At 59.6% G+C, this 25,796-nt stretch overlaps 1 protein-coding gene across 6 annotated transcripts in view; it reads right to left on the bottom strand.

Annotated features, from left to right (window-relative positions):
• The window catches only part of GSE1 (Gse1 coiled-coil protein), a 421,108-nt gene that overhangs the window by 175,976 nt on the left and 219,336 nt on the right, over nucleotides 1–25,796 (bottom strand). The window contains exon 1 of one of the 6 annotated variants that reach the window (XM_059905637.1): nucleotides 14,023–14,044. The exons of 4 other annotated variants lie outside the window; for them this stretch is intronic. Coding sequence is in view for 1 of the 2 variants with exons in the window: in XM_059905629.1 (XP_059761612.1) it covers nucleotides 8,692–8,734 (43 nt within the window). In the remaining variant the exon portion in view is untranslated. Of the gene's footprint in view, nucleotides 1–8,691; nucleotides 8,755–14,022; nucleotides 14,045–25,796 lie in introns of those variants that run through there. One more of the 6 variants, XM_059905629.1, reaches the window with a different exon arrangement.

Below are 25,796 nucleotides of genomic sequence, written 5' to 3'. Positions count from 1 at the left end.
CAGAAACCTTCGATCCAAACGAAAAGTTGGAGTCAGCAGGGAACAGCATTACAGAAAGTGGGAACAGCATGTGCGAAGACTGTGAGGCTAACAGGAACATGAGGAACTAAAAATGGCCGGTGAGGCTGGACCCAGGGAACGAAAGGCAAGAGAGGCAGCAGCGAGGACCTACGTCTGGGACGACGGAAATCTCCCTGCCCCGTTCTGCACCTCGAACACTTACGATGTCCCCACCAGGCCGTGACGATGTGAGGTTGAAAGCACAACACGCCTTATTGGGGACGGTCAGATGTGTATGTGAGAATGGAGGATGAGAAGGCATAGGAGACCCCGCCAGCCCCTAACCGTTTGCAGTTTGCGATTCTCTGAATGTCATCCCAACCCTGGTGGGCCCCTCCAAAATGCCGAGGAACCCCCTCCAGGCACCCCCAGGCCTTGGGGAGCCCTTCATGTTCTTAGGAACCCTCACAGGCCTCCAGAAGAAATACTGCCCTCTGGGTTCCTGCTTCCTCTCCCTTCCCAGCAGAAGCAAGATGCCCTGTTTCCCTCCTGAGAGAGCTTCCTGCCCAGGAAGTCACAGGCCCAGACACCCAGACACGGGCTCCTGTAGCCACAGAGAGATGTGACAAGGCAGCCCCGGCACTGAGATTTATCAGGCCCCGAATTGCCTGTCATTGCAGACAGACCATGGCAGGCTACAAATAAACCAGCTTCTGAAGGCCGGGGTGGTATTATTATAAATAATCGCTCCTCAGCATAATTACGGGCTCTGAGACGGAAGTCTGACTCCTGCAGCTTGGCAAGCTGAAGGATGGACACCCCACGCCCCTGCCCTCGCCCACTTCAGGACACCCTTCTGCATCCCAGGGGGCAGCAGGTGGCCCAGCCTGCAGGAGTTCAGATGTGGCAGGAAACAGTCCGCCCCGCTGGGAAGAAAGAGTCCCTGGAACAGTCCTTGGTCCTGGCGTGTATGGCCTGGTGACCAGAGCTCTCCCGGGTAAAGGGCCCGCGGGGTCCCCAGCACTGATTAAAGATTTAGCAACACTCCTGTCTACGTTCCCACTTCCCTGCAAATTGTCCCGCCTCGGCGGCCCCAGGCTACACACCTGGCTGGTGGGGGCAGAGATAAGGAAGAGGGAGGCAGAAAAGCTGGGACTCGTCCACAAGGGGCTGAGAGGAGAGGGGTCAGCGGGGCCCCCAGGGCAGATCAATGACTCCACTGGGAATGTTATGACAAGTTAAAATTGATTGTCCCTGGGCCACATCAGCTGTGGCAATGGGGGATGCGGGGTCGCCCCGATTGAATCAGGAGATAAACTAGAACCGTCTGGAGAAAGAGCCAAGCGGGAGATTACAGCGAAATTCAGACCCAAGGTCCAAGCTGGGAGTCCATCAGTGCCAGGGGTACGTCCAATACCTTCGAGGAGAGAAGGATGGAAGGATGGAACAGTAGAAGCAACATGTGTTTCGGAAACTGGCACAAGGACCTCACAGCATCCTGCTTCCCTAGCCCTACGGGGGCTGGAGGCGGAGGGGAGGGGAGGGGAGGGGAGGAGGGCAGAGGGCGGAGGTGGAGAGGGCTATTTGGGAAGACAAGACACTCAGAAATCCATCCGAGAACACGCTGCCCTGGCTGGGTGGGAAACCGCACTGAGATGCCTGCTCGTCCCCAGATGTGAGCCAATCCCCACCTCTCGCCCGGACTGGTGCAGTAGCCAGCTAACTTGCTGGTCCCCGGCTTCTGCCCTGATCCCGTGCTCCACCCTCCATGTGGCACCGGAGGACTCCGTGAGAAGGGAGGCCAGCTCACGTCCCCCTTCTGCCCAAACCCTCCCAGTCTCCCACCTCGCTCCCACGAAGGGCCAGTCTTTGGCACCACTGCATGCACACCCCGTTCTCCTCCCACCCTGCTGTCCACACTGCCTGGCTTCCCTGCCGCTTCTTGAACACTTCGGGCAAGTTCCCTGCTCAGGGCTCTGCTTCAGCTGTTCTCCCCTCCGGCATCGGTGAGACCAGCTCTGGCACCCAAAAGATATGCCCACGTCCTAGGGGACCTCTGAATGTGGCCTTATTTGGAAAAAGGGTCTTTGCAGATGTAATTAATGATCTTGAAATAAGACCGTCCTGGATTATCTGGGTGGGCCCTGAGTCCTATAATGAGTGTCCATATAAGACACATGGGGGAGACCTGTGAAGATACAGCAGAGCTGAGGCCACAAGGCAAGGAATGCCAGCAGCTGCCAGAAGCTGGGAGAGGCAAGGAATGATTCTTCTCTGGAGCCCCGAAGGGAGGAGGCCTGCAATAGGATCTGAACTGAGAGAAAAAACGTCTTGTTTAGGACCTAGTTTGTGGAGCTTCATTACAGCTGTCCCAGGACAGCTAATAATCCTCCAACTTAACCCAGCAGCGTCCCCCGCACTTCCCTGCTGCTATAAGTTGGTCCTCAGGGCTTAAAGGTCCTGCACCTTTAGACAACTCCATAACAGGCGCTACTTCTATCATTTACCGCCTAGAATGCTCCCGACCTGGAACTGCTAGATCCTCCCTCACCTGCAACTGGCTCTGGGCCTATCGCGTGGCCGAGCCCCTCCCCAGGCCACATGGCCCTCACCTCTCAGACACCAACTGCACGCAGGGGTGAGACGGCCCCGAGACAGTGCTAGTGATTCTCAGCTGTGGCCATCGTTTTGACCCCCAGGGGACACTGGGCAATGTCTAGAGACCTCTTTGGCCGTCACAACTGGAGGATGTTACTGGCACATAGCAGGCAGAGGCTAGGAACGCTGCTCAACGTCCTACGTTGCACAGAACGGCCCCACGACAAAGCATCATCCAGCGCCAAACGTCAACAGCGTCCCAGCACCTTAAGATGTAACCACTCAGGTGACGACTTCTCCCCCAACCTTAAGCGACTGGGGGGTCGGCACCGTCTTCATCCCTGAGCCATCAAGGGCCATCCCGGGTCCAGCCACAAGCCGGCGCCTAAGAAACGTGGGCTGCATGAATGATCCGAGGGACCGGCGGGCGGCACGACGTAAGAACGGCACCACATTTACTCCTAGACTGTGGCCTCTGAGACTGAGCCGTGACCTCAAAGGCCACCACTGAAACACGGCGCCAGCAGAAGCCCGCAATCAGCTGAGATGCTGAGAACCCGGCCTCTCCATTCAGGTCAGCTGCCGGTGGGGGGGGGTGTCTGAGGTGAGGGGGCCGGGCTGAGAAAGCCCAGGGCAGGCAGGTGAGGGCCTCCACCGGGGCGGGGCTCACCGAGGTGCCACGGGGCTGTCCACAGGGGCAGCGCCCAGCTCTGGGCCTCCAGCAGGAACCCCGCGGCTGCCACTCCCTCCCGCCGCCTCCTCCCCCCTCCCCCCCCCCCCAGCATCAAGCTTCAGTGGGCTTGCGTGTCTGCCAGATGGCAACGCGCTATGTGTCAGGAGAGAATCGCTATTAAAAATTCACTCGGTTTTATTTTATCTTTTTATTTTTTTAGGTTCCGTTTGGGCTCTCTGCTTCCTCCTAAAGAAGCTAGCAAACGGCCACCGCCACACTGTTTTAACTGTCTCTAATTAAAAGAAACACTGACTGGGTCACCGGGGTTTCTCCACGCCGGAGGCTAGGGGCAGGGGGCAGCATGGCGGCCGCAAGCCCTGCCAGCTCGCCCCCCACCCCCAGGGAGCAGAGCGAGGCGCAGCCCCTCCCCTGGGGCGCCCAGCGGTCCTCCCAGACCCCCACCACTCCTTCCGCCCCAAGAGACTCCAGCTCTGTTGGGCGTGGGTCACCAGCGTGATGAGTTCGGTATCCCAACAAGAGGCGATCGTGGCAAAGACAGCATTAGGGGCATCCCAGGAGGACGCAGTGGCCGGGTGAAGACATCTGTGTTACAGGCCCCGGATGGCAACTTCCCCCTGGAAGGTGACTCAGATCCCAGCTCTGTCCCTGGCCGACGGCCCAGGCTAGCCCTGACCTGCTCAGAGCTCATCAGAGCTCAGTTTCCACATCTTCCCCGGGCGGGGGGGGGGCGCGGGCCGTGTGGTTGGTGGGACTGCTGCCGGGCTGAGTGTGCAGGGGTGAGGTCAGGGCAGGAGAGGCAGGCAGAAACTCCGCCGGCCCCAAAGGTCCTTCCAAGACAATCAAGGATTCGGGCGCCTACTGGCTCCAGCACGTTCTGGGTGCTGGGGTACAGCAGCGAACAGACCAGCTGGCTTATGCTGCTGACCTTCTAGAAGGTGAACGTGGACGGGGGTTCCTGCAGACCCCGTGAGCCTCGCCCTGGAGCGAGGCCAAGGGGTGGGACCTGGGGGCAGAGGAGGTGGCATCTCAGGCCGGGAATGAGCAAGAGTGACAGGCGGATGGCTTGGCTCCGCTCCCCACCTCGCTCCCACCCTCGGGTGTCCCTACCTCCTGCAGACGGGTGACCGCAGGGCGGCCACTGGGCCCAGCCTGGCCGTCTGCTGTGCCCATTGCAGACTGGAAGGGCCTTCCTTCCTGTCAGAGCAGCTCACTTTTTCCTCCTGAACTGGAGGCCAGGGAGGTCAAGGGAGGCCCCAGCCTCTGGGGCGGTGGGAGACAGGTCCCCCAAGCCAGGTCTGTGTTCTCTCAGCCATCCCACAATACTGGGGGTCTTCAGAGGAATATCCGATGGTATTTTCCATATATTTTAATATATTTTAAAAATACATTTTAATATATTTTAAAAATATATTAAGAGGGATGACGGTCTATGAGTGTCCTGGGGCTGCGAAAACAAATGACCGCAATCTGGGGGCTTAAAACAACAGAAACATATTCTCTCACAGTTCTGGAGACCGGAAGTCTGAAATCAAGGTGTCAGAGGGGCTCAGTCCCTCCAAAGATACCGGGGAGGATCCATCCTTGGCTCCTTCTGGTGGCTTCAGGCTCGGCTTGTGGCTGCATCCCTCCAGATGTTAGAAGCTCTGGGGAGGGTCCTTCCTGCCTCTTCCAGCTCCTGGGGGCGCCAGGTGTCCTTGGCTTGTGGCCTCATCCCTCCAGTGTCCACCTCCATCTTCACACAGCTGTCTTCCCTGTGTGTCTCCCTTTTCTCTTACAAGGACACCACCAATCATTGGACTTCGGACCCCACGCTAATCCAGGTCGATTTCATCTCGGGATCCTTAACTACCTGCATATTTCCAAATAAGGTCACATTCCAAGGTTCTGGGTGGACATGAATCTTGGGAGACACTATTCAGCCCAGCACAAACGATCCTCACTGTCACCTATTGTAACATCACCCGCATACTACCACGAGCCTTACCCCACTTTCCTTCCGGAGCTCACACTCTTTCATGTCAGTAGGTGGGAAAAGGCAGTCACTGTTCTCTACCACAGCATGGCTGGAAGGGGGATGGGAGGAGAGAAGGAGGGAGCCGTTTCCTGGCTGGAAGGTCTCTGAGGCCAGGCCGTGGACCAGGTCCTCCCATGGGCTCAGAAGGGCCGCTGGCCTTGACGTGGCTCAACTCACCTGTCCCTAGATCTGAATGAGTCCCCGGGCCTGTGACGCTGGAGCTACAACCCCAGGAGGAGCCGGTCCAGCCCATCCTCATGGAGCTGGGTAGGCAGAGGCCCCAGGAGGGAAGTGCTTGTCTAAGGCTCCACGTTGGCTCCTGGATTCTTCCTGTTCCTCCAGGGCACCCCTCCTGCCTCCCCCTGTTCCTGTGGCCCCAGGACCCCTGAACACGGACACATGGGACACTGGACAGGTGAGAGGCACCTTGCCAGGGGGACCCCCGTCAAGGCGGGCGATGGGGTCGGAAGGCCAGGACGCAGGCAGAAAGGGGGAGAACAGACTTCAAAGGTCAAGGGTCACTCCGAAAACCAGAGGCTGGGCAGAGAGGGAATGCTAACACAGGAGCAGGCGGGCCTACGACCCCAGACCCCCCCACTGCCCCTACCACACGCTCTCCTCCAGCACCTCATGTCACTTTAGATGAGAAGAATGTCATGGGTACCCAACTCTGGGGAGAGCTAACGTTTACTAGGTAAACTCCATGTTCTAAGCACTGTTTACGCATTATAACCACTTGGTCCAACACCCTTAAGAGGTATGGAAGGGGGAGGTATGACACTTGTCTGAAATCCATCGTCTTGGGGCAGTTTGTTACACAGCACGAGCTATCTAGAACAAGATAGATGCCATTATCATTTCCACTTTTGTAGAGGAGGAAACCATGGCACAGAGAGGTTAAGTGTCTTGCCCAAAGGCACACAGCCAATAAGAGGCAGATCCAGATGCAAACCCAGGCTGCCTGGCTCCAGACTGGCGCTCCTAAGCGCTAGACCAGGCATAGGTGCCCCACGCTCACTAGCAAGGGCCGGCATTCCCACCTGGCTGCTGAAGCCGTGCTGAGCTCAGGACCTGGCAATTAAGCCACCCGCTCAGCCCCACTTCTTAATTTGCCTCTTCCTTCTTGGCTGAGGGTCTCCAGATACGTTTTTTCCAAAGAGAGTAAGACATACGCAAACCTGGAAACGGCTTGTCTGGTTTCCTTACGGACAGACAAAAGCACAACTGATACTACCTGCACTGCCACCCCCAAGGAGTCTGCACCGCTGGCACAGGTGTTGCCACCTGCCTGCCTCCAAAGGGTTTTCAAGGGCCATCCCCGCCTCTCACAGTGGCTGACCCGAGGACCGACAGGCTCAGCTACCAGTGTAGACCGTCAGGGCCCCTTTGAGGTCGCGGAATCTCCTGGGAGAAGCCCTGGTCTGGGTCCACTGGCAGTGGCGGCAAGGGGCCCCGGGGTCCAGACAGCCCCTGTCCACCCTCTGGGGGTTCCCTGGGACCCCACTTGGGGAATAGTCCAAAGTGGTGGTATCCTACAGGCACAGAGAGGCCGTCCGAGGCTGCCGCAGCGCAGAGGGACCAGATCCAGCCGGAGGAAGAAGCGCCCAGCAGCCAGAGATGGCTGACCAGGAACACGGCCCAGAGCGGGACTGCCCGCGCCCCCAGCACCCCCCTCACCACCTCACTAGCTGTGTGACCCTGAGTAATGAGCTGAACCTCTCTGAGCCTATTTCCTTCCCTGCCAAAACGATACACCACCAAACCAGCACCTCCCTCCTGAAGCTGCCGTGAGGCCTGAGGTATGAGGCCTGGGATTTCACCTCCGCGCTGCGGGCCAGGGACACGGTCCACCTGGCAGATGGTGGCTTACACCCACGTGACCGCCATCCCGTCCACCCCGGGGAAACCGAGGTCTGAGGTGCCGCGTGACCTGGCCAAGGGCACACAGCCGGCGAGGGGCCTCCTGGGGCTGCCAGGGTCCCACGGGGCAGGGCCTCCACTGCCCTCCCTCCACCAGCCCTGGGAAGAAGGGCGATCACAGGGAGCGGGCAGAGGGGAGTGATGATCAAACACTTGAATGAGACGGGAGTTTCGTAGGTTCATTTCACTAAAGGAAAAACGCCTCCCCCTTCCTCTAAGCTGCTGCCCCGCACCTGGCCCCCGAGGAGAGCACGGGAAACCGCCTAAGCCGACATCTGATGGACGGGGATTTGTTTTAAGCTCTTTCTACCCACCACACTATAATCATCAGCTGTTCACGACCTCTCCACAAGCCACTCTTCCCCTCCCCGAGTTTTCAAAAGGCAAAAAGCTTTAAAAGCCTCGGTTCAAACAGGCAGAGAGGCATACGCACAGAGATGCAGGGCTGGAAGGGAGGTGAGGCAGGGAGGAGGGGGTTGGGGGACCCCAGCAGCGTGGATGATGGGGTGGGGAGCAGGAGGGACACCCTAGGGTCACCTGGAAGAAAACGTCTGCAGGTCAGGATGTCCTGTCCTCCAGGTCATGAGGAGGAGCTGTGTGGATGCCACCATGCCACCCAGCCTCTGTCACTGGCATCACCGTGAAGGGACCTCGCAGCCAGTTACTGCCCGTGACTGCCTTCTCCCCATCACCCCCTCCACCTGCCCTCCAGCCGAGGACCTCAGGGGCCCCCACCCTACCCACTACCACCTTCACACCCTCTGCTTGTAGGGGTGCCCTGGACCTCAGAGACCTGCTGAACCCTCTCCAGTGGGGACTGATGGGGGGATCTGTCCACAGTGAGCTCTGCAACAGCGCTCGCCCTTTCACGGCCTGATCCATGCACAGCAACGTGAGGTCACGGCCTTGACACTGGGCCCAGGGAGATGCTAGCACAGCTTGGGAAGGGGACAAGTTGGGTGAAACATAATTGAAACCACCCTTGGTCCCCACCTGTGTGCAAGAGGGGGGAGAACCCCGCCTCCACTTTTTGTTCCTGGATCTCAGCCCCCTGGTTTCCTGCTGGCACAAAGGGACCAGGCCTGGGTTGACACTCCCATCCCAGGTTGCTAATTGGCCGTGACAGCGCAGACCCCTGCAAGGCTGCTGCAGGCCCGGCTGCCTCCACGGACAAAATCTGCAGGTTTCTCCATGGCCTCACCGTTGGACCCTGGACGTGCCCCAGGCGTGGCCAGAGAGGCAGGTAGATGGGGCTTTCCTACTTTAAAAAAATAAATCGATCGGCTTCTTTTCTGAGTTGACAGGAAGACGAGGTGGCAGGCGCCCCGTCTGGGGGGACGGGCATGACCTGGGGGTAATCCCAGGTGCGCAAGCCAGGCGGGGTGGGCGGCGCGCCCCAGAAGTTCCATCCCAGGCCCTCCCCCTCTCCCTCTCCGCGGGCTTGGGCGGCGAGCCCAGCACTTACTGAGGCTCTGGAGCAGGGACGACCAGGTCTTCATGCCGAGCATGCTGTGCTGCCCCCGCCGGGGCGCGGGGACCCGGGGGGCTCTAGGAGGGGCTTCCCCGCATAGCCCGCGGCGTGGGCGCGGGGTCACCGAGCGGCGGGGCGTCCCCGCGCGCCCTGCGCTGCTGCTGCCCGCTGCGCGCCGGGGGCCGGGAACCCAGGGAGGTGGCGCCCGGTGGGGGGGGGGGCCGAGGGGGTCACGGGACAGCGGGATGCCCCCAGAGGGGCCGGGGAAATGGGGGATCAGGAGCCGCTGGGGGCGTCCGCCTGCCTGCTGCAGGGACCTGGGAGAGGGGCGCCCGGGGGCCGCAGCAGCCTCTCACGCCACCCGCGGGAGCGCCCCGCGCCCCCTCGCCCGCGGCTTCACGCACCGCCAGCCGTGGCTACGCGGCCGCCTGGCAGCAACCATTTTATTCCCTTCCCGCTCGGCTGGGGCCGGCCGCGCGCCTCCCCCCCGCCACCTCCCGCGCGCCTCGGCGCCCCCATCGTCCGCCTCCCCTCCCCTCCCCTCCCGCTCCCCGGCGCTCCGCCCGCTCCCCGGGCAGCCCCCGCTCCCCTGCACTTGATAACGCGCTTGTCAAGACTGCTGAGTTGTTCCTGACCTCTCCCCCGCCGCTGCTAATTAAGGCTCCGCCGTGACAGTTCAAGTGCCGAGCATCAAGTTTGCAGAACCAAAGCCTCTAATTGGGGCCGCTTTTCATTTCTCCATCCCGCGGGCTGGGGCTCCCCAGACCTGAGCACTGGCGCATTGTCCCTTTTGTATTTTTCATCAGAGGGGAGGAGAACCAGGGGGGACGGGCACCGGGAGAGGAGGGCAGGCAAACAGCCAAAAGGCACGGGGGTGGGCAGAGGAGCCAGGTAGCGGGCCCTCGCCCGCCCCCCAAGAGCCAGTCAGCGGCTCCAGGACACCTCCCTCTACGCCCACCTGACATCTCATCTAACCCAGGGGTCTCTGATCTCCTCGACTGAGGGTTGCCAGGAGCTGAGCACCCCCCCCCCCCGCAGCAGGAGGCAACTACAGGGGCACCCCCTGCCCCTCCCCTAGCCTCCCCTCCACCCTTGGGTGATGTGGCAAGGAGGGGCGGCCCCCAGACTGTGACGGGGGGCTCAGGTAGCCCAGGAGCTAATAACCCTGCAGAGGCCGCGAAGAAGCCGGCTTGCCGAGCCCCCTCTCGGCTGAGAGGTGCGCGCCTCCTTACGCCCCAGCTCCCTCCAGGGGCTGCTGGCCTCTCCTTTCCAGATAAGTGCTGGCGAGCATCAGGCTCTTAGTGACTCTTCAGGCTGCCTTTCTCCTCCAACGCCTACTAAATCAAGCGGGCGCTGAGAGCCACCGGCTGGGAGGAGAGGAGGAAGGAGGGGCCCGGCTGCTGGCTGGCTCTCCGGAGCTGCTGCAGGGGTGAGGGCTGAGAGGAAGTCTCCGGGAGGAGGAGGTGGGAGAGCTGAGCAAGAGGCCCAGACCCCGGGGTGGAGGAGGAGAGCTGGGGGTTGGGGGGTGGGGTGGGGTTGGCAGACTGGAGGAAACCGAGGTACACGAGGTCCCTGCCAGGCTGGCTAGCCAGGGCCTTTCAGCTCAGAATCCTGGAGCCTCAGGCCGCAAGGGGCTTACGGACACTCGGGGCGGTGATCCCCACGCTTGCCTGAGCGTTCCAGGTAATGCTAATTACATTGGGGGCGATACGTGGCGCCACCAGGCAGGTGATTCTAGCTTGAGAAGCAATCTACCCCATGGGGTCGCAAACGATGCTGCGTCTTAGAGCCTCCTGGAGCCATTTTCACCACCTCTCCCACCCTCAGGTTGTCTGGGCGGGACCCAGACCTATGACATCACACCTCTGGGCAAGGGCCCAGGCAGGCATCGGTATCTCTTAAAGCACCTAGGGGATTCCTACTTGCAGCCTAGGTAGAAAGCCCTCGTTCCAAGACAGTGGTTCTCAGTGAGCCAGGGGGTGGTTCTGCCCCCCAACCCAGGGCATTTGTGGCAAGGTCGGCAGAAATCTTTAGCTGTCACAGTGCGGACGGGGGTGCTGCTCGCCTCTCGTGGGTGGAAGCCAGAGATACTGCTCAACACGCTGCGACGCACAGGACGGCCCCACCACAGAGAATCGTCAGGCCCAGATGTCTGTAGTGCTGAGGTCTAGGGCCCCGGGCGAGGCCAGTCCCTCCCGGGTGCAGGCAAATGCCCTTGGGAACACTATTCGAAGGGAGCCCAGCTCAGCACTTGCCCCAAGCATGCTCCCAGAGAACTGCTGGGTCTCCCTCCCTCTCTGGAACCCCTCCTGGGGCTAGAACAGCTCTGCAGAATTGCTTCCTGCAGTTGAGCTGCAATCTGGGAACTTCCACCCCCTGGGCCAAGCCCCACTCATCTGTCCTCAGACCCCAGATACTCACTAGCAGCCCACTTCCGGGGTCCCCTGAGTCTCCTCTGCTCCAACAGAATCTCACCCCATCCCCATCCCACCCCTGGTTTCCTCAACTCATTCCCCACCAAAGTCCCGGGTTCTGGAATGTTCCTCAGTTTATCAACATCCTTCTTAGAGTTCAGGCCTGCAGGACCATGACCACGCGTGTGTGCTCCACCTATGCCAGCCTCCCTCCCACTCTCAGTGCCTCTGAAGATGACATTAGTAAAGGTCGCTACTGGTTCCTGCCCTACTTGGAGCTGCGGAGGCTGAATTCTCCTCCTACCAAGTCAATTTCCCCACCCTCTGCTTGTCGGTTTGCTTTTTGAAACTACGTGCTGGACCTCACATGAACGACACTGCATTTTATCAAGGGGTTTCTTCCATCAGCCAGCAGATTAGGAAACACCTGGGTTCCACATCCAACTAGTCTGCTGGCCCTCCCATGGGCGTGGGTATCTGTGTGAGGGTGATTCTCATCTCTGGGGGACATGCCAGTCACCTGGGGTTTTTAAAAATACCGGTCTGGGGCCCCACCCTGGACCACTCATATCAGAATCTCTGGGGATGGGGCAGAAGCATCAACACTTCTAGAATATAGGTGGTTCCAGTGTGCAGCCAGAGCTGAGAGCAGCTGCAGTAAGGACTGGGGACACAAGCTGTCCCCAGGCCAGCCCGTTTGACCTTGAACACACTTGGCATTTCAGGGTAGAGTGGCTGTGGGAGAATAGCTTATTGGTCCAGGGATAGGGGCTGGGAGGAAGGCAGGGTGCAGCCAGGACGGGTAGAACTCCCAGCTGTGGTGGTAACACCCCACCACCCTCACCCCGCTGATGGCAGGAGGGGTGCTTGCTGATCCCATGCAGAGCCGGCGTGGGCAAATCCTGCCACAAGGCCAGGACTTGGGTGAAGGTGTGTCCCGTATGTGTCCTGGGGGCCCCTCCTCTTCATCCCACAGGGAAGGGAACAGGATCCCAGGGAGCTATGGGGTCTGCTGCTTGGTGGGAACTCTGAGAAGCTGCTGGGAGGAGACAGGAGTGCAGACTCAGATCCAGCTGGGCTGTTAACTCACTGTGTGAGCTGGGGCAAAGTGCCCAGCAGCCCTGGGCTTCAGCACCATCATTTGTAAAGGACGGGTGAACACCTGTTCAGCCCTGCATAGAGCAAGGGCTCAAGACAAAAGAGGAAGAGAAACAAAGTCTGAACTGACTTGCTCAAGGTCACATTAACTTGCAGGGCCTCAGTTTTCCCATCTGTACAATGGGCACACTGGGCTAAATGCCCTCTTAGAAAGCTCCACCTCTAAACCACCCCTTGGCAGAGCCCAGCAAAGCCCCACTAAGCACGTGGGTAAAAGACAGCAAGAAGGGCAGTGGAGATTAGCACCCTGGTCTCCCCAGGGTGAAAGAATGCTGGGTGGTGTTGGGTTTGTGCTCTGAGTCTCTAGCAACCAACTGGGAGTGGTGGTGGTGGGGGTGGTGGTGGGAGTCAATAGAAACCCTAGGAGAAGGGCCGCCAAGTACAGTTGTTCAAGTTGTTCACTGCACAAAAGCATTTGGATGAAATGGCAAATGGTTGCTGAAACCCAGCCCTCACTCTACTCATAAAACATACCTGGGAATGTGTTCTATCTGCCTGGAGGAAGAGGTACCTTCCAATTTGCACAAAAGACCTGTATAGGCTGGTGGTGGCTCTCCTAGGGAAGGCCTGCTGCTTCCCAAATTCTGCCCTCCTAGTTCCAAATTCCTTTCCCAGGGATAGTGTTTCCTTTCACTCTGAGAGCACAGACTGGAACTCCAACCTCTCAGGAAGGACACAGACTCTTAAAATCATTCAAAGGGGTAAATGATTGACACCCATCATTTATAGACTGGACGAAGGGGGGTACGGGGGCAGTGTTTGGGGTGGGCAGGGTTGTCACCTAGAAATATCCTGCCTGTCTCCTGACTTGGCCCCGATGCCATACTTTCAGGGTGAATGAGTACAGACATTATTAGAAACCACCAAGCCAGCAGAAGACAGCAATGGTGTCACATACAGTAGCAAAATGGAAATCTCCAGAGCCCCTCAGAGCCTGAGAACAAAGGACCAAAAATGACACAAGCAAACCTGAACACCACCTTGCTCCGGAGAATGGGGTAAAATGAGGCAGTGTATAGAAGGGGTTCAGAACAGGGTCTGGTGAGTTCTTTATAAATGTTAGTTGCTATTCTTACTGTTGTTCTTGGGAAACCGGGGGCAGCACCAAGCCTTGGGTCATATTTTTGGGCTCCCTTGACCCCCATATCTGTCTCCCTGGGGGCTAAGGCAGAATCACCCCAGTCTCGTTCCTGGGGTGTGAGGACCTCGCTGGCCGGCTCACACGGGGCGGTAGGGAAAGGCCACATGCAGGTGGCCTGTGGGTCCCTGGGAGGGAGCCCACCCCTTACCCTCAGCCTGCTCCCCACATGCCCAGAGCTTAGGGACTGCCAGCTCCTGGGGTGATAACACATTTCATCCCCGTGAGGGAGATGACAAGGTCTGCCGTGCTGACCCTCTAAGGGACAGGAGAGAAACCCAAGATGGCCTGTATCCTCATCCCAGGTCAGAGGTGGCCTCACCCCGGCGGCCACCAAATTCCTGGCGTTCATGATCAGGCAGCTGCAGCCCAGGCCTCTCGGGGAGGCCACCCGGCCCCTGCTTCTGGGCTCACGATGGAGGTGCACATACTCCCCCACCCTCCCACCCCTTATCTTGCCCACTCCGGGGTCCTGACCTTTTCCAGACAAGCCAGACAGGGCCTTGCCCCTCTCTGGCTGTTGGCTACACACTCCCAGGGCCCAGCGGGCAAACCCAGCTGCCCTTTCTTTTGGGGTCAGAGGAACGCAGGGGCGGCAGGAGCCGCCGGGCTCACCTCCTCAGCCATCCAGGGCTGGCGGCAAGCCTGGGACACCGACTTCTGGGGCTCGTTTATCAGAAGATGTCCCCGAGCCCCGTCGGCAGTCTTCTGGAGAGGAGGCCGCAGAAGCCCCCGTCAGCTTCTTTGGGCGCACGGCGGTACTCTGTGATTCAGCAGGGAAAGGGCTGTCTCCGTGCTCACGTGGTGAAGGGTTGGGTGGCGTCCTCTTTGGCAAGCACAGCCTGTCCAAAGGTCTCCCTTGGGGAGAGGAGGACCGAGGGCGGGGTCTTCCCTCCAGGACCGGGGTTCCTACAACAGTCTCCCAGCAGGCCTGTCCCCGCGGCAATTTTCCCTCCGACAGATGTTAGACGACTCTTCTTTAAATACCACTTAGCCGCCTCGAGGGCTCCCAAACACACACACAACAAGGCAGAAAACCACCGTTCCCTTCCTGTCCTCAGGATCCTTGGGGATTTGCAGGGGCCCCCTGTCCCCACTGCACCGGTCTGTGCTTCTTGCCGCCACGTGCAATGCTGGGCTGTGTGTGCTGAGGCACTAGAAGCTGGGGAATTCCAGAGCATAAAATGGGAAGCGCTGCCCCAGAGCAAGCTCTCTGGTCCGTCCCGTCTCCCGGAAGCCACCTCACCGCTCCGGATGCCCCAGCTCCGTCCGTCCCACCAAAACCAGGCACATAGAATGCTAACTCTCCCTGCACCACATGCCGACACACCACGGCGCTGGCATGCCGCGTCTCCCAAAAGGCCCGCCCGCCCTTCGCGGACCCTCCTCGAAGCCACGCCTGAGTTAACTCAACGAGACGCCAGCCTCCTCTGGACCAGGCCAGGGTGAGCTGAGTCCAGATGGAAAGCCGGATGCCCAGCTTCAAATCCCAGCTCTGCTACTTAACAACCGTGTACTCTCTCCAGGCAAGTCGTTAGCCTCTCTGAGCCTCAGTTTCCTCATCTGGCAAATGGGGACGCTTCAAGCATCCCCTTGCAGGGTTACAGTGACGAGGACACGAGTCCATATGGGTTTGTAGGGTGCATAGAGCAGGACCTGACCCGTGGGGTTACCTGGCCTGGGGGGGCAGGGAGGGCATTTCAGCCCGGGATGGGGGGCAGGTGGCGTGAGCTGACCATGAGGGCTCCCAGGCTCCGGACGAGGGTCCTGGGGCAGCTGTGGAGAGGCTCTGAGGGGCAAGAGGGCTTCGGAGAGGGGCATCAAGCAGGTGGGGCTGTCCCTAGGGCCTTACTCGATCAGCCAGGCACCTTCCAAAAAAAAAGATACGCATCTCCCCAGATTGGGGCGAGGTATGACCTCATTTAGCAGATGAGGAAAATGAGGTGTCAAGAGGGAAAAGGACTTGGGCAGGGTCACTCACAGGGAAGGCGAGGGCTACCCCCCTTCCCCAGCCACCCCGGACCCCAGGCCAGGAACTGCATCGTCTGAGCCCAGCCTTGGGGGACCGCCTTGAGGACTGAGCGACACAGGCAAACCCCAGCCCTCAGCAGCTGGGGCTCCAGGACCGGCCCCCCTCAGCCCACAGAGTGGCCACCTGATGGGACCTGCCCCATGGCCACCCACTGACTTCACCCCAATTAAAGGGGCCACCCAGCCCCGCAGCCTCTACTGCTCGCTCCTCAGCTGGCTCACGGACTACCTGCAGCGCCCCCTTCCCAGTTCATCATAATTATCAAACACTTAGAGCGCACTAAGCACTCAGGGCCCGGCCTTCCTGCACACGGCTCACGGCACGGTTTGCACAACCTCTGAGGGGCTGCAGAAAGGAAGGGGCACCGGGGGAGGGCGAGCTGCCCAGGGTCCCCAGCCCCTGGTAGTTTCACTGCAGAGCTCCCCAAACAGCTTCCCTTCACCACCCACCCCCCGTTAGCTATGCTGACACCAAAATCCAGAAGCTTCATCCAGCGTGGGAACTGGAGGGGCTGCTTTGTGCTTGGCAACCCACTGCCTCCGCTGAACACAGGGGGCCGGCCATGAGTCTGTGCCTCATCTGAGGTCCTGAGCCGGGGGTCTGTGCCCAGAACGACCAGTGCAGCACCTCTTGGGGGCCACGAAGCCTGAAACACACAGGCAAGGGGGGGACCTAGTGCCAAAACACACTCCCAGAGAAGGCAAAGGTCTCCAGCCAAGACCCTTGGTGCGGGCAGGGTGGGTGGAGGCACCAAGCAGCCCCCAGCCTCCCTGGAGGGGTCTCCACCCACTTGGCACCAACAGAACGCCTGGCGGAAAGGAGGCGCTCAGTGTTTACTAACAAAATAAACGGAGGAGAGGAAATGTGAACTCCAGGCCTGGAAAAGACACCCGGCGTCCCGCCCACCAGATGTTTCTCTCTGGCAACGTCTATACCGAGGGTCCCTGTGCTCAGACCCTTCGCCAGGATTCCACGAGTCCGTAAGGAGGAGATGACCACAAGCCTTCACCTGGGGACAGTCTGCACCCATGGGAGCCCAGTGGGTCTGGGGAAGGAGGCGGCATCCAATCTAGGCTTCCAGAAGAATCTATCTCTTTAGGTCGGGGGCTGCCAGTCACACGCACCTGGGGGGGCTTTGAAAACTCCCGATGGCTTGGCTATACCCCAAATTAACTACATCACAACCCCCGGGGAAGGGGGTGGCCCGCATCACTATTTTAAAGTCTCCCAGGGATTCCCTGAGCTGCCAGGACCCGGCAGCTGTGGATGGAGGGAGAGGTGAGCGGCTGGGTGGGAACACCCAGAGCCCGGATCCCGGCTCACCACCCCACGTTAATTACCCCCACCCCACCCGGCCTGGCATGTCCCAGCTCCTGAAAGTCGGGTAAATAAATAAACAACCACGCTGGCAGGGCCGGCAAGCGCCGCCAAATTACGGATGCAAAGTCAGACAGCTTGACTCTCAAGACATAATCGGTTTAATTGCAGGGCCTCGGCATAGGCCAGGGTGGTGAACTGCTCCTGCACTCCCATCCGTTTTATTAAAATCCAATTATTCGAGCTGGCCACAGGGCTCTGGCAGGGACAAAGAGGCATCTTCAGCCAAGGTCAGACCTGATGCTGAGAGATGTGTCCATGGGGCCCAGACACTTCTTCCTTAGGGCACACGGGCCCCAGTCTCTCTGGGAACCAGAAAGGACAGAAAGGCAGGCAAGGAGGGCCTATTTCACGGCCTCCTGGGCTGCGTGGCCTGTGGGGAGGCGGCTGACAGCTCGACCCTGGGCTTCTATATCACCATCCACCAGAGGAGATGCTGATGCCATAGACTTCATGGGAGTGTCATGAGTTGCTGTTGTGGACTGAACATTTGTGTCCCCGCCACTTTCATCCATTGAAGCCCTAATCCCCAGTGCAATGGTATTTGGAGATGGGGCCTTTGGGAGGTGATTTGGTCACAAGGGTGGGGCCCCCATGAGGGGATTAGTGCCCTTATAAGAGGTGAAACACAAGCGTACAAATAAGCAGCCACGTAAGGACATGGCGAGGAGGCGGCCCCACCAGGAGCCCCGTCTGCCAGCACCTGATCTCGTGCTTCCAGCCTCCAGAACCATAAGGAATAAACGTCTGCTGTCAAGCCCCCAGTCGATGGGGCTCTGTCATAGCAGCCTGAGCAGACGAAGACAGTTGTGGAAGAGTTAAAACACACAAAGTAAATGCACAATATCAACTGACGGGCGAACAGACACACCAGTTGTGGCGCATCCTGACAACGGGAGCCGACTCGACCACGACACAGGCACCAACAGCAGCGTGCTGAGAGAAGGAAGCCAGACTCGTAATCTTCCCGCTGAATGATTCCTACGACATACCAGCAAAGGCGAAGCCAGAGGGATGGAAAACAGACCTGCGGTTGCAGGGGGGCACAGGAGGGGAACCAGGGGATTTTCTGGGTTGAGGGGGAAGTTTTACATCTTGACTGTGGTGGTGATCTCACCACTGTATAAATTTGTGAAAACCCACCAAACAGTACACTTAAAAAGAGTGTATGTTGTTGAATGTAAGCGATGTCTTTATAACCCTGATTTTATAAGGAGCCTGCAAAGAGCTGGCCACAAAATGAGGCCATCAGAGGGTGTCTGGGTGCATCCAGGGAGCTCAGATCCTATGCAAAGGGCCTGGAGGGGGAAGGCCACTGGGGCTGAGACCCTGCCCCTCGGCCGGGATGAGCTGGGAGCCCTGGTGGCCACGGTGGCAGGAAGGGGGCAACTGGTAATTTGCCAGATGTGGCAGACTTTCCTGTCTTTCCACAGTATTATTATCATCGTTGCCATTGTTGTCCTCATCAGATCCTCAAAGTGGCTCTTTAAATCCAACCTCTACATTTTGCAGGAGGCAGGATCAGAGAAGTCAAGCCCTCTCTCCAAGGTCACACAGCAGCGGTGCAGAGCCCCCACCCACAACCACTAGGCTGGTGCTCAGTGTTCCGAGAGTGACTCTCAGCCAGGCGGAAACCAGGCAATGGGGCATCGAAAGCCTTGTTCCCAAGAGAGGAGCCAGCGCTGGGCTCACATTCCAATCGATCTTACTTGGCGCGTGTTTCTCCCGTCACCCGGGCCTTATGGGAACGGGCTTCTCCGGTGACCCGGCCGCAAAGGTGGCACGACATGGCCTGGTCTAGGAGCCAGGGCTCGGCCCCCCGTGCCCATGCCACTGCCACCACTATCCCAGCGAGCGCCCTGAGGTTTCCCAGCCACCCCGGGCTTTGTTTTTCCAGGCCCTTCCAGGCCCCACACCGCCAGGAATGTCGTGGGTGAGGCCGGGAACAGCTGCCTGGTGCCTCCGGAAAGCCTCAGATGAGGTGTGCGGCAGGAGCCCGCGGGCAGCACGCTGCCACGAGGTGAATCAGGCACCACTAGAGTCACAAAGGCCAATTAAAACGAGAGGAAAAACAGCCTTCCGATCCCCCAGAGCACCCCGGCCAGCTGCTCCCTGTTCCCACCTCGCCAGCCCCGCGAGGCCGCTCCCTCCGCGCCCGGCCACCTGCCCCTGACAGCGGAGATACGGATGCCGCCTCCCGGGCCTGGGCTTCGGCCGCCGGGGCCGAGGGGCGGAGGCCCCGGAGAGGCAAACTGCTCCCGGATTTTCGACTCAATTGCTGTGAGGAGAGATGAGAAATTGCCTTTCTGACCCAAAACCGGAGTTCACAGCTGCACTTCATTACGGATTTCTCCAGGAGGCCCTGGGAGAGGCCAGCTCGGAAGGCCTCACCTGTTAACAGCAGCTGCGCCTGCCTCTTCCATAAGCCCGTTGGCGGTTTCCTGCCTGGGGCTGCAGGGGTAGGGGGTGTGGGCGGCACGGGCGGGCTGCCAGCGGTGCCCCGAAGCCCCCCACCCCTGCCAGTCTGCATTAACTCAGCAGATGGAGGGAGGAAGAGGTGCCAGATAGGTGAGCGGGAGGGAGCGGAAATGGCCACAGGTCTGGGCCTTGCTCTCCTCAGAAGGTACCAGAAGGCAGGGGAGACATCTTCCCCCTGGGGGTCCCACCCCGTTCCTCTGGGTCTCACGTCCGCTTCGCTGGGCTAACGTGCACCTGTGTCAGGGGCCTGGAGCATCTCCAGGTATGTAGCTGCTGCTCAGTAAGTGCCCCCTTCCCTCTGCCCTTGCAGTAGCCTCTCCGTGCTCTTGAAGTGCCACCGTTCAATACCCGGCAGTTATTTCAAGAGCACAGGAAACAGGGGTTCTTCACCCTGGCTGCATGTTACAACCATCTGGAGGGCTTGTGGAGCCTAGAGCCAGCTACAGCAGGAGAGCCAGGCTGAGGAGGCAGCCCGCGCTAGCCATCAGACTGCCCTGCCCTTCCCTTCCTTCCAGCTGTGCTCTCCCTCTCCCATTAAGATTTGCACTCACGTCCCCCAACACTGAGACAGAGCAGGCCCTGAGGTATAGAAAGCTACCCCCCGAGTCCGCCCCACCAGGAGAGAGCACACTGGCCTGGCAGAGAGAAACTGTGTGACACCAGGCAAGTCGCTTAACTTTTCTGAACCTTGCTGACAAGGTCGGGTACCGGGTGGGTACAGAGAGCCTCAAAGCTGTGCCTGCAAGGCACCCGAGGGTCCAGCCTCATACTTAAATCCTGTCTCATTTCTTCTTCCGTGCATTTCCGAGCTCTCTGTGGTCTGGGGGTAATGGGGTTTCAATTCAGTCTCCACCTCGAGATCCCTGTACGATGCTAAAAAAGCCGGGTCACCTCATCGGGGAAGTGGGAAGGACGGACCAACCTCACGGCTCAGTGTGAAGGTGAAACAGGCACCGCATAAGTGCCTGGCCCCGCGGCGGTGACAGCTGGCGTCCTGAGTCCTGAGACCTCACAGCACACCCGCCCGGTGGGTTCCTTCAGCAGCCCCATTCTCCAGATGAGAAAGCTGAGGTCTGGAGAGGTCACTTGTCCAAGGTCAACTGGTGAGGCTGGGATTTAAACCCTGAACTTGTGAGTCCAAGGTCCTGGCCCCCACATGCTCCTGTGGGCCTCTTTCTGGTGCCTCCTCTTTTCCTGGGCTCTCCCACCAGGGCTACCGGGACCTTGGTATGGCCGGAACCGATGGGCTGAAAGAACAGGACACACATAGGGCCCTGGGCCATGAAGGGAGTACGGCTGGGGCTCCACACTCTCACCTGTGCCCACCACCCATGTCCGGGAATAGAGCAGGCAAGGCATGGGGGCCCAGAAAGAGGCAAGGGGGGCCCAGGGCGAGAGGCCACACTGGGTCAGCGCCTGGAGCAACTAACTCAAGTCCTGGATGAACAGAGAGGCCCAGTCTGCGGCTGCAGCACACACAGCACCTGACATTGTATGAGGCAGGGGTCGGGGGAGGGGAGGAGGAAGGAGGGAGGAAACTTACAAAGGAAGCCCTGTGCCTGCAGAGAGAAGGCAGGTCAGGCCAGGACAGCAGGTAGGGAGGGAGCAAGGCAGCCGGGCCGGGGGCCCTGGGCGGGCACAGTCAAGGACACCGGGGCTCAGAGAGATTAGCTCCCCCGGACGTCGGCGCACAGGAAGCCAAGTGGGACAGACGGCCACCGCTCCCGTGACACGCTGTGCCCTCCCCCCTTCCTCGGGCCGAGCCTCATGCCCACCGGGGCCAGCGTGCAGGAGGTCCCACCACTACCCATGCCGAGAACCAACGGCGGGCTGTCGACAGAGGACCCTGGAGGCCCCACCTGGCCCCCCTTCCTGTGCTTCTCTCGTCCTGATTCCTCGTCCCCTCGGCGTCCACCCAGGGGACTGTCCACAACACCAAGAGCCAACGTTTACTTGTCCCTACTACGTGGTCCTGGAGCTTCAAGCGGGTCAGCTCATTTAAGCCCCTCAGCCATGCTGCCAGGCAAGTGCTGTGACGGTCTGCCCGTGACAGCCGGGGAAAAACGCAGACCCAGGGCATGGCGGCCGCTGCCAGGGGTCTCACAGCTGGTCAGTGCGGAGCCTGAGGTGGCCAGGCCATGCGGCTCCAGAGCTCCCGCCTCTACCCAACCGGTGGAGGGATGAACAGGGGCCTTGGTGTCCTGGTAGAGCCCAGGTCCTCCCAGGAATGGGCCCCATCTTCCCGTATCTGACCCTACACGGCTCCCCACCCGCAGAATGCCGGGCCAGGCGAGGCTCTCTGGAAGCAAGAACGCTGACAATAATGATGACAATGGTGGCGAGGACACCGGCAGCCAATAGTTACATAACGCTCCCCGTATGCTTCCAAATGCTACGGGCACGACCATTACTCATGGAAACTCCCAAGCCTGAGTGGGCGGGAAACGGCATTATCTGCCCATTTTACAGATGAGGCGCCCACAGCACAGAGAGGTTAGGTGGCCTGCCGGAGACACACAGCCAGTAGGTGTCAGAGCCCGGATGGGAGCCCATCGGCCTGACCCCAGGGCCTGTGAGATGGGGCCCCTGCAGGAACTCCACAGGCAGGCGTGGGTGGGAGCAGGCCAGCCGCCCCGGGGCTGGGGGCAGGGGGGTGCTCTCCCCCCCACCAGGAGAGGGCCGCTGCTGGCACTCTCCCCGAGAGGCCAGGCCTTGCAAGGGAAGCAGAAATCTGTCGTTAGCACAGTGCCAAACCCAAAGTGGCTGCGCCCGAGCTGCAATCCAATAAAAGTGCGACTTGTCTATTTATCATCCTCGGGGCTTTTTATCACAGTGCAGATGGCTGCTACCTTGGGAAGCTCAGCAGCTCCCTGCCAGCCGCCCGCCACGCGAAGCTTAGCTCAACAGAATCTGGGCCTGCACCTGCAAGGGGCCGCGAGCGGTGGCCTCCCAGGCACGCGGGGTCCCGTCCTTCCCTCTCCACGCTCGCCCCCACCCGACTCTGCAGCGTCTGCTCGGCTCTGATGGAGCAGGTAGCCCGCCCCCCCTCCACTGCGCCTGCCCGGGGCCGCCACACCTGGTGCCGAGCCCCTAATTACCCCGCGTGGCAGGTGCTCCTGGGAGGCAAGAGAAGGCGGCGAGGAGCCCCGCTGGGGGGAGGGGGGCAGAGGGGGCGGCGGGGGGCGGGCTGTGGAGCAAGAGGCCCCCCAAGCCCATCGCCAGGCGGCTCAGAACCAGGGGGCCCCGTGGGGTTGCCGCCGGCGATTCAGGCTGGAGGATGAAGCCTGAGAAGATCAAGGGCGAGGCGTGTGGAAAAGGCAGCGACCGTGCAGCCTCCTGGCGTGTGTGTGGCGGGGGCGCCGGAGGAATTAGAAGCTGCTTCGAGTTCACTGGAGGCTGAGACTCAGCTGCTGCAAAGCCAGAGGCCCGCTGGGGCCTCCCGAGAAGAGGGAGGGGGGGTCGCTGAACCCCTGCGAGCCTCTGTGTCCACATCTGAAACCCACATGAAGCCCGGGATTAGAGGGAGAGTGAGGAGGGTCCCCGAGGTCAGGCCTGAGGCCAGGTGCTGGTTCCAGCCGCTCCCAGCATCACAGGGAGGCAGCTTTCTCCACCAAAACAGAGCCCCAGCTGCAGCGTGTGTGTGTGTCTGTGTGTCTGTGTGTGTGTCTGTGTCTGTGTCGGGGGGCCAGCCCCACCCAGCCTGTGAGGTCCGGGGGACCCAGGGTACCAGGGCACTGCAAGCCATGACCTTTGCCCTCTCGACTGTAGCCCAAGAAACAAAACAACCACCCAAACCCCCAACCCCTGAGGTTTCCCAGGCCGTTCCAGGTGTCCACTCTCCAAATAAATCAGACTCGGCAGCTGTAAAAATGAACGGCCTTCTGCATCACACACCTCAGGGATCCAGCTGGACGAGGGGCTGCTGATCTGGAAGAGGCACTGAGCACCCTTCCTGCCAACTCTCTGGCCTTTCCCACAGGACTCGAGGCTCTGGCCATCCCCATGAAGTCCACTCCAGCTCTGGGGCTGTCGTTCCCGTCCCCCGGGGCACTGTAGCTTGTGCCCTTCCTGTTGCCTGGGAAGTCCCTCTCTGCCCTCAGAACCTGCCTGCCATCCTTCAAGGCCTCACTTAATTGCAGGAGCTCCAGGCCTCCCACAAACATTATTTCTGGTTGTCACAAGGTTCTACAAGTGGGCACGATCACCCCGCCTCAGCTGGGGAGGAAGCTGAAGCCCTGAAAGGTCAGGGGAACCGGGCGGGGACACGCAGCCTGCCACCTTCTCCCCGGGGCTAGGTCCTCTGTCTTCCAGATGCTAGCGCTCCTGCCGTCCGGGCCTCTCCTGTGAGGAGGGAAGTGGGGGCCTGGGCACACGTGTGCAATGTTTCCTTGTGCACACGGGACACAGCCCACATTTGCCTCTAGGTTTCTGTTTTTCTAACAATACTTAAATTCTTGCTTGTAATAATAGCTAACACATATAAATAATAGCGCGGGCCAGATCCAGATCTAAGCACTTTACATACATTTCCTTATTCGATCCCCTTGACAACACTAGGAGGAAGGTATTATCGATATCTCTATTCCACAGATGGAAAGCAGCACAGAGAGGTGAAGAAACAAGCCCAAGGTCACACAGCTGGAAGAAGAATTCAAACCTGTAGTCAAGGAACCGAAGCCACGCTCTTGACCGTGTGTTGCACCTCATGGCCCCCATGGGCCTCGTCTCCAATACCACCTCGTCACAGCTGCCTGGACCATCTATGTCCCAGACAACAGGGACCTGAGATTTCTGCGCTCCAGCTGAAGCTTTCTCATGGTGAAGGGGGGGATGGGTAATATCAAGCCACTTGTCACCCGAGAATTCAAGGTGGCCAGCCTGCTGGGAACCACACCAGGAGACCTGTCCTGGGCCCCCAGAGACGGAAAATGCATCTCCCTCTGCCAAACAGGAAACTGACAGGGAGATGTCAGATCTCAGTGGGCAGGGTGGCCAACAGGGAGAGGCCATGTGACGACGGAGGCAGAGGTTGGAGGGATTCAGCCACAAGCCAAGGACACCTGGAGCCACCAAGGAGCTGGAGGAGGCAGGAGGGCTCCCCCCCCAGACTCTCCAGAAGGAACTAACCCTACTGACATCTTGACTTTGGACTTCTGGCCTCCAGAACTGGGGAATAGATTTCTGTTGTTTCAAACAGAGTTTGTGATAATGTGTCATGGCAGCCCCAGGACACTAATACGGGGGCTACCAGGGCGGCCACTGCTGAGGAAGGGTCCCCACCTGACGGGCTGCCTAACTGGGACTCCTGGTACCCTGTGTGTTCAAGGCAGGTCTGAAACCTGGAGCAGTCACATCACGCCCCTCCCCCAACCAAACAACCCTGGATGACGGATTGGCACCCGATACTGTGCATCACCAGCCTCAGTTTACCTGGGCAGTGGGGTCCAACCTCCTGCTTCCCAACACATCGCCCTTCATTCATTCATTCAGCAAACACTCTCACTGTTCCAGGCGCTGGGAACGGGACAGGGAAGGTGACAAAGGTCCTGCGTGCATGGGGCTGACGCTGGGGTGAGGGAGCCAGACCGTAAACAAGCAGACAAGTAACACCATTTCAGCCACCAAGGACTGCCAGAAGGGAAACGAAGCGAGGGGAGGCGGTGGCAATGGCTGTTCTAAGGAGGGGTGGCCAGCAAGGGCCTCTCCGACGAGGTGATGCTTGAGCTGAGCCCTGACACAAGGGAGGGACTGAATCCTGCAAATATCTGGAAGAAGAGGGCGCCAGGCCGTTGGAACAGCAGGTGCAAAGGCCCTGGGGCAGGATGGAGATCTGGGCGCTTGAGCACCAGCAAGGCAGTCAGTGTGGCTACCTCTGAACTCCAACAGCCTACGGTGTCTCTCCAGCCCAGACTTGCCCCAAGTCATCCGTCCGTTCATTCACTCATTCAACAAACATTTCCTGTGCCGGGAACTTTACCAGGCTTCAGGGATACGCAGGTGAACAAGACACGGGAAGTCCGTTTGCGTGGGGTTTACATGCTCAGGAGCCAGAGAGATGACAAAGGCAGTTCAGATAAACATGGCAACACAAGGGGGCAGGATGGGGAGAGAGGCTGATTCTCTGGAAAAGACTTTGCTGCGGGGAGAGAGCCGGCGGGTGGGAGCCAACTGTGCAGCGGGAGAGAGAATCTGCTCTGAAGCCCAGAGGGACCAAGCCCCCCCTCCCTGAAGGTGAGAGCCTGGGGCTGGGCGAGTGTGAGTATGTGTGTGTGCGTCTGTGCATGTGCACACGTGTGCGTCTCTGGGCCTCTGTGTCTCCGTACGTGTGTCTGTGCACGTCTGTGCGCATGTGTGTCTGTGGATCTCTGTGCACATGTGTGCACACGTGTCTGTGCTCATGTGCTGGGGAGAAGCTTCACCAGGCAAGTCTGGACCCGAAGACTCATCAGAAGGCCACTCCACTGACACAGGCCCAGAATTACAAAGTGCCTCAGCGTGGTGC

Source organism: Balaenoptera ricei, chromosome 19, assembly GCF_028023285.1.
Source record: "Balaenoptera ricei isolate mBalRic1 chromosome 19, mBalRic1.hap2, whole genome shotgun sequence".
NCBI lineage: Eukaryota > Metazoa > Chordata > Mammalia > Artiodactyla > Balaenopteridae > Balaenoptera > Balaenoptera ricei.
Note: the sequence above shows the minus strand (reverse complement) of the source record. Positions and strands in the feature narration are given on the sequence as shown.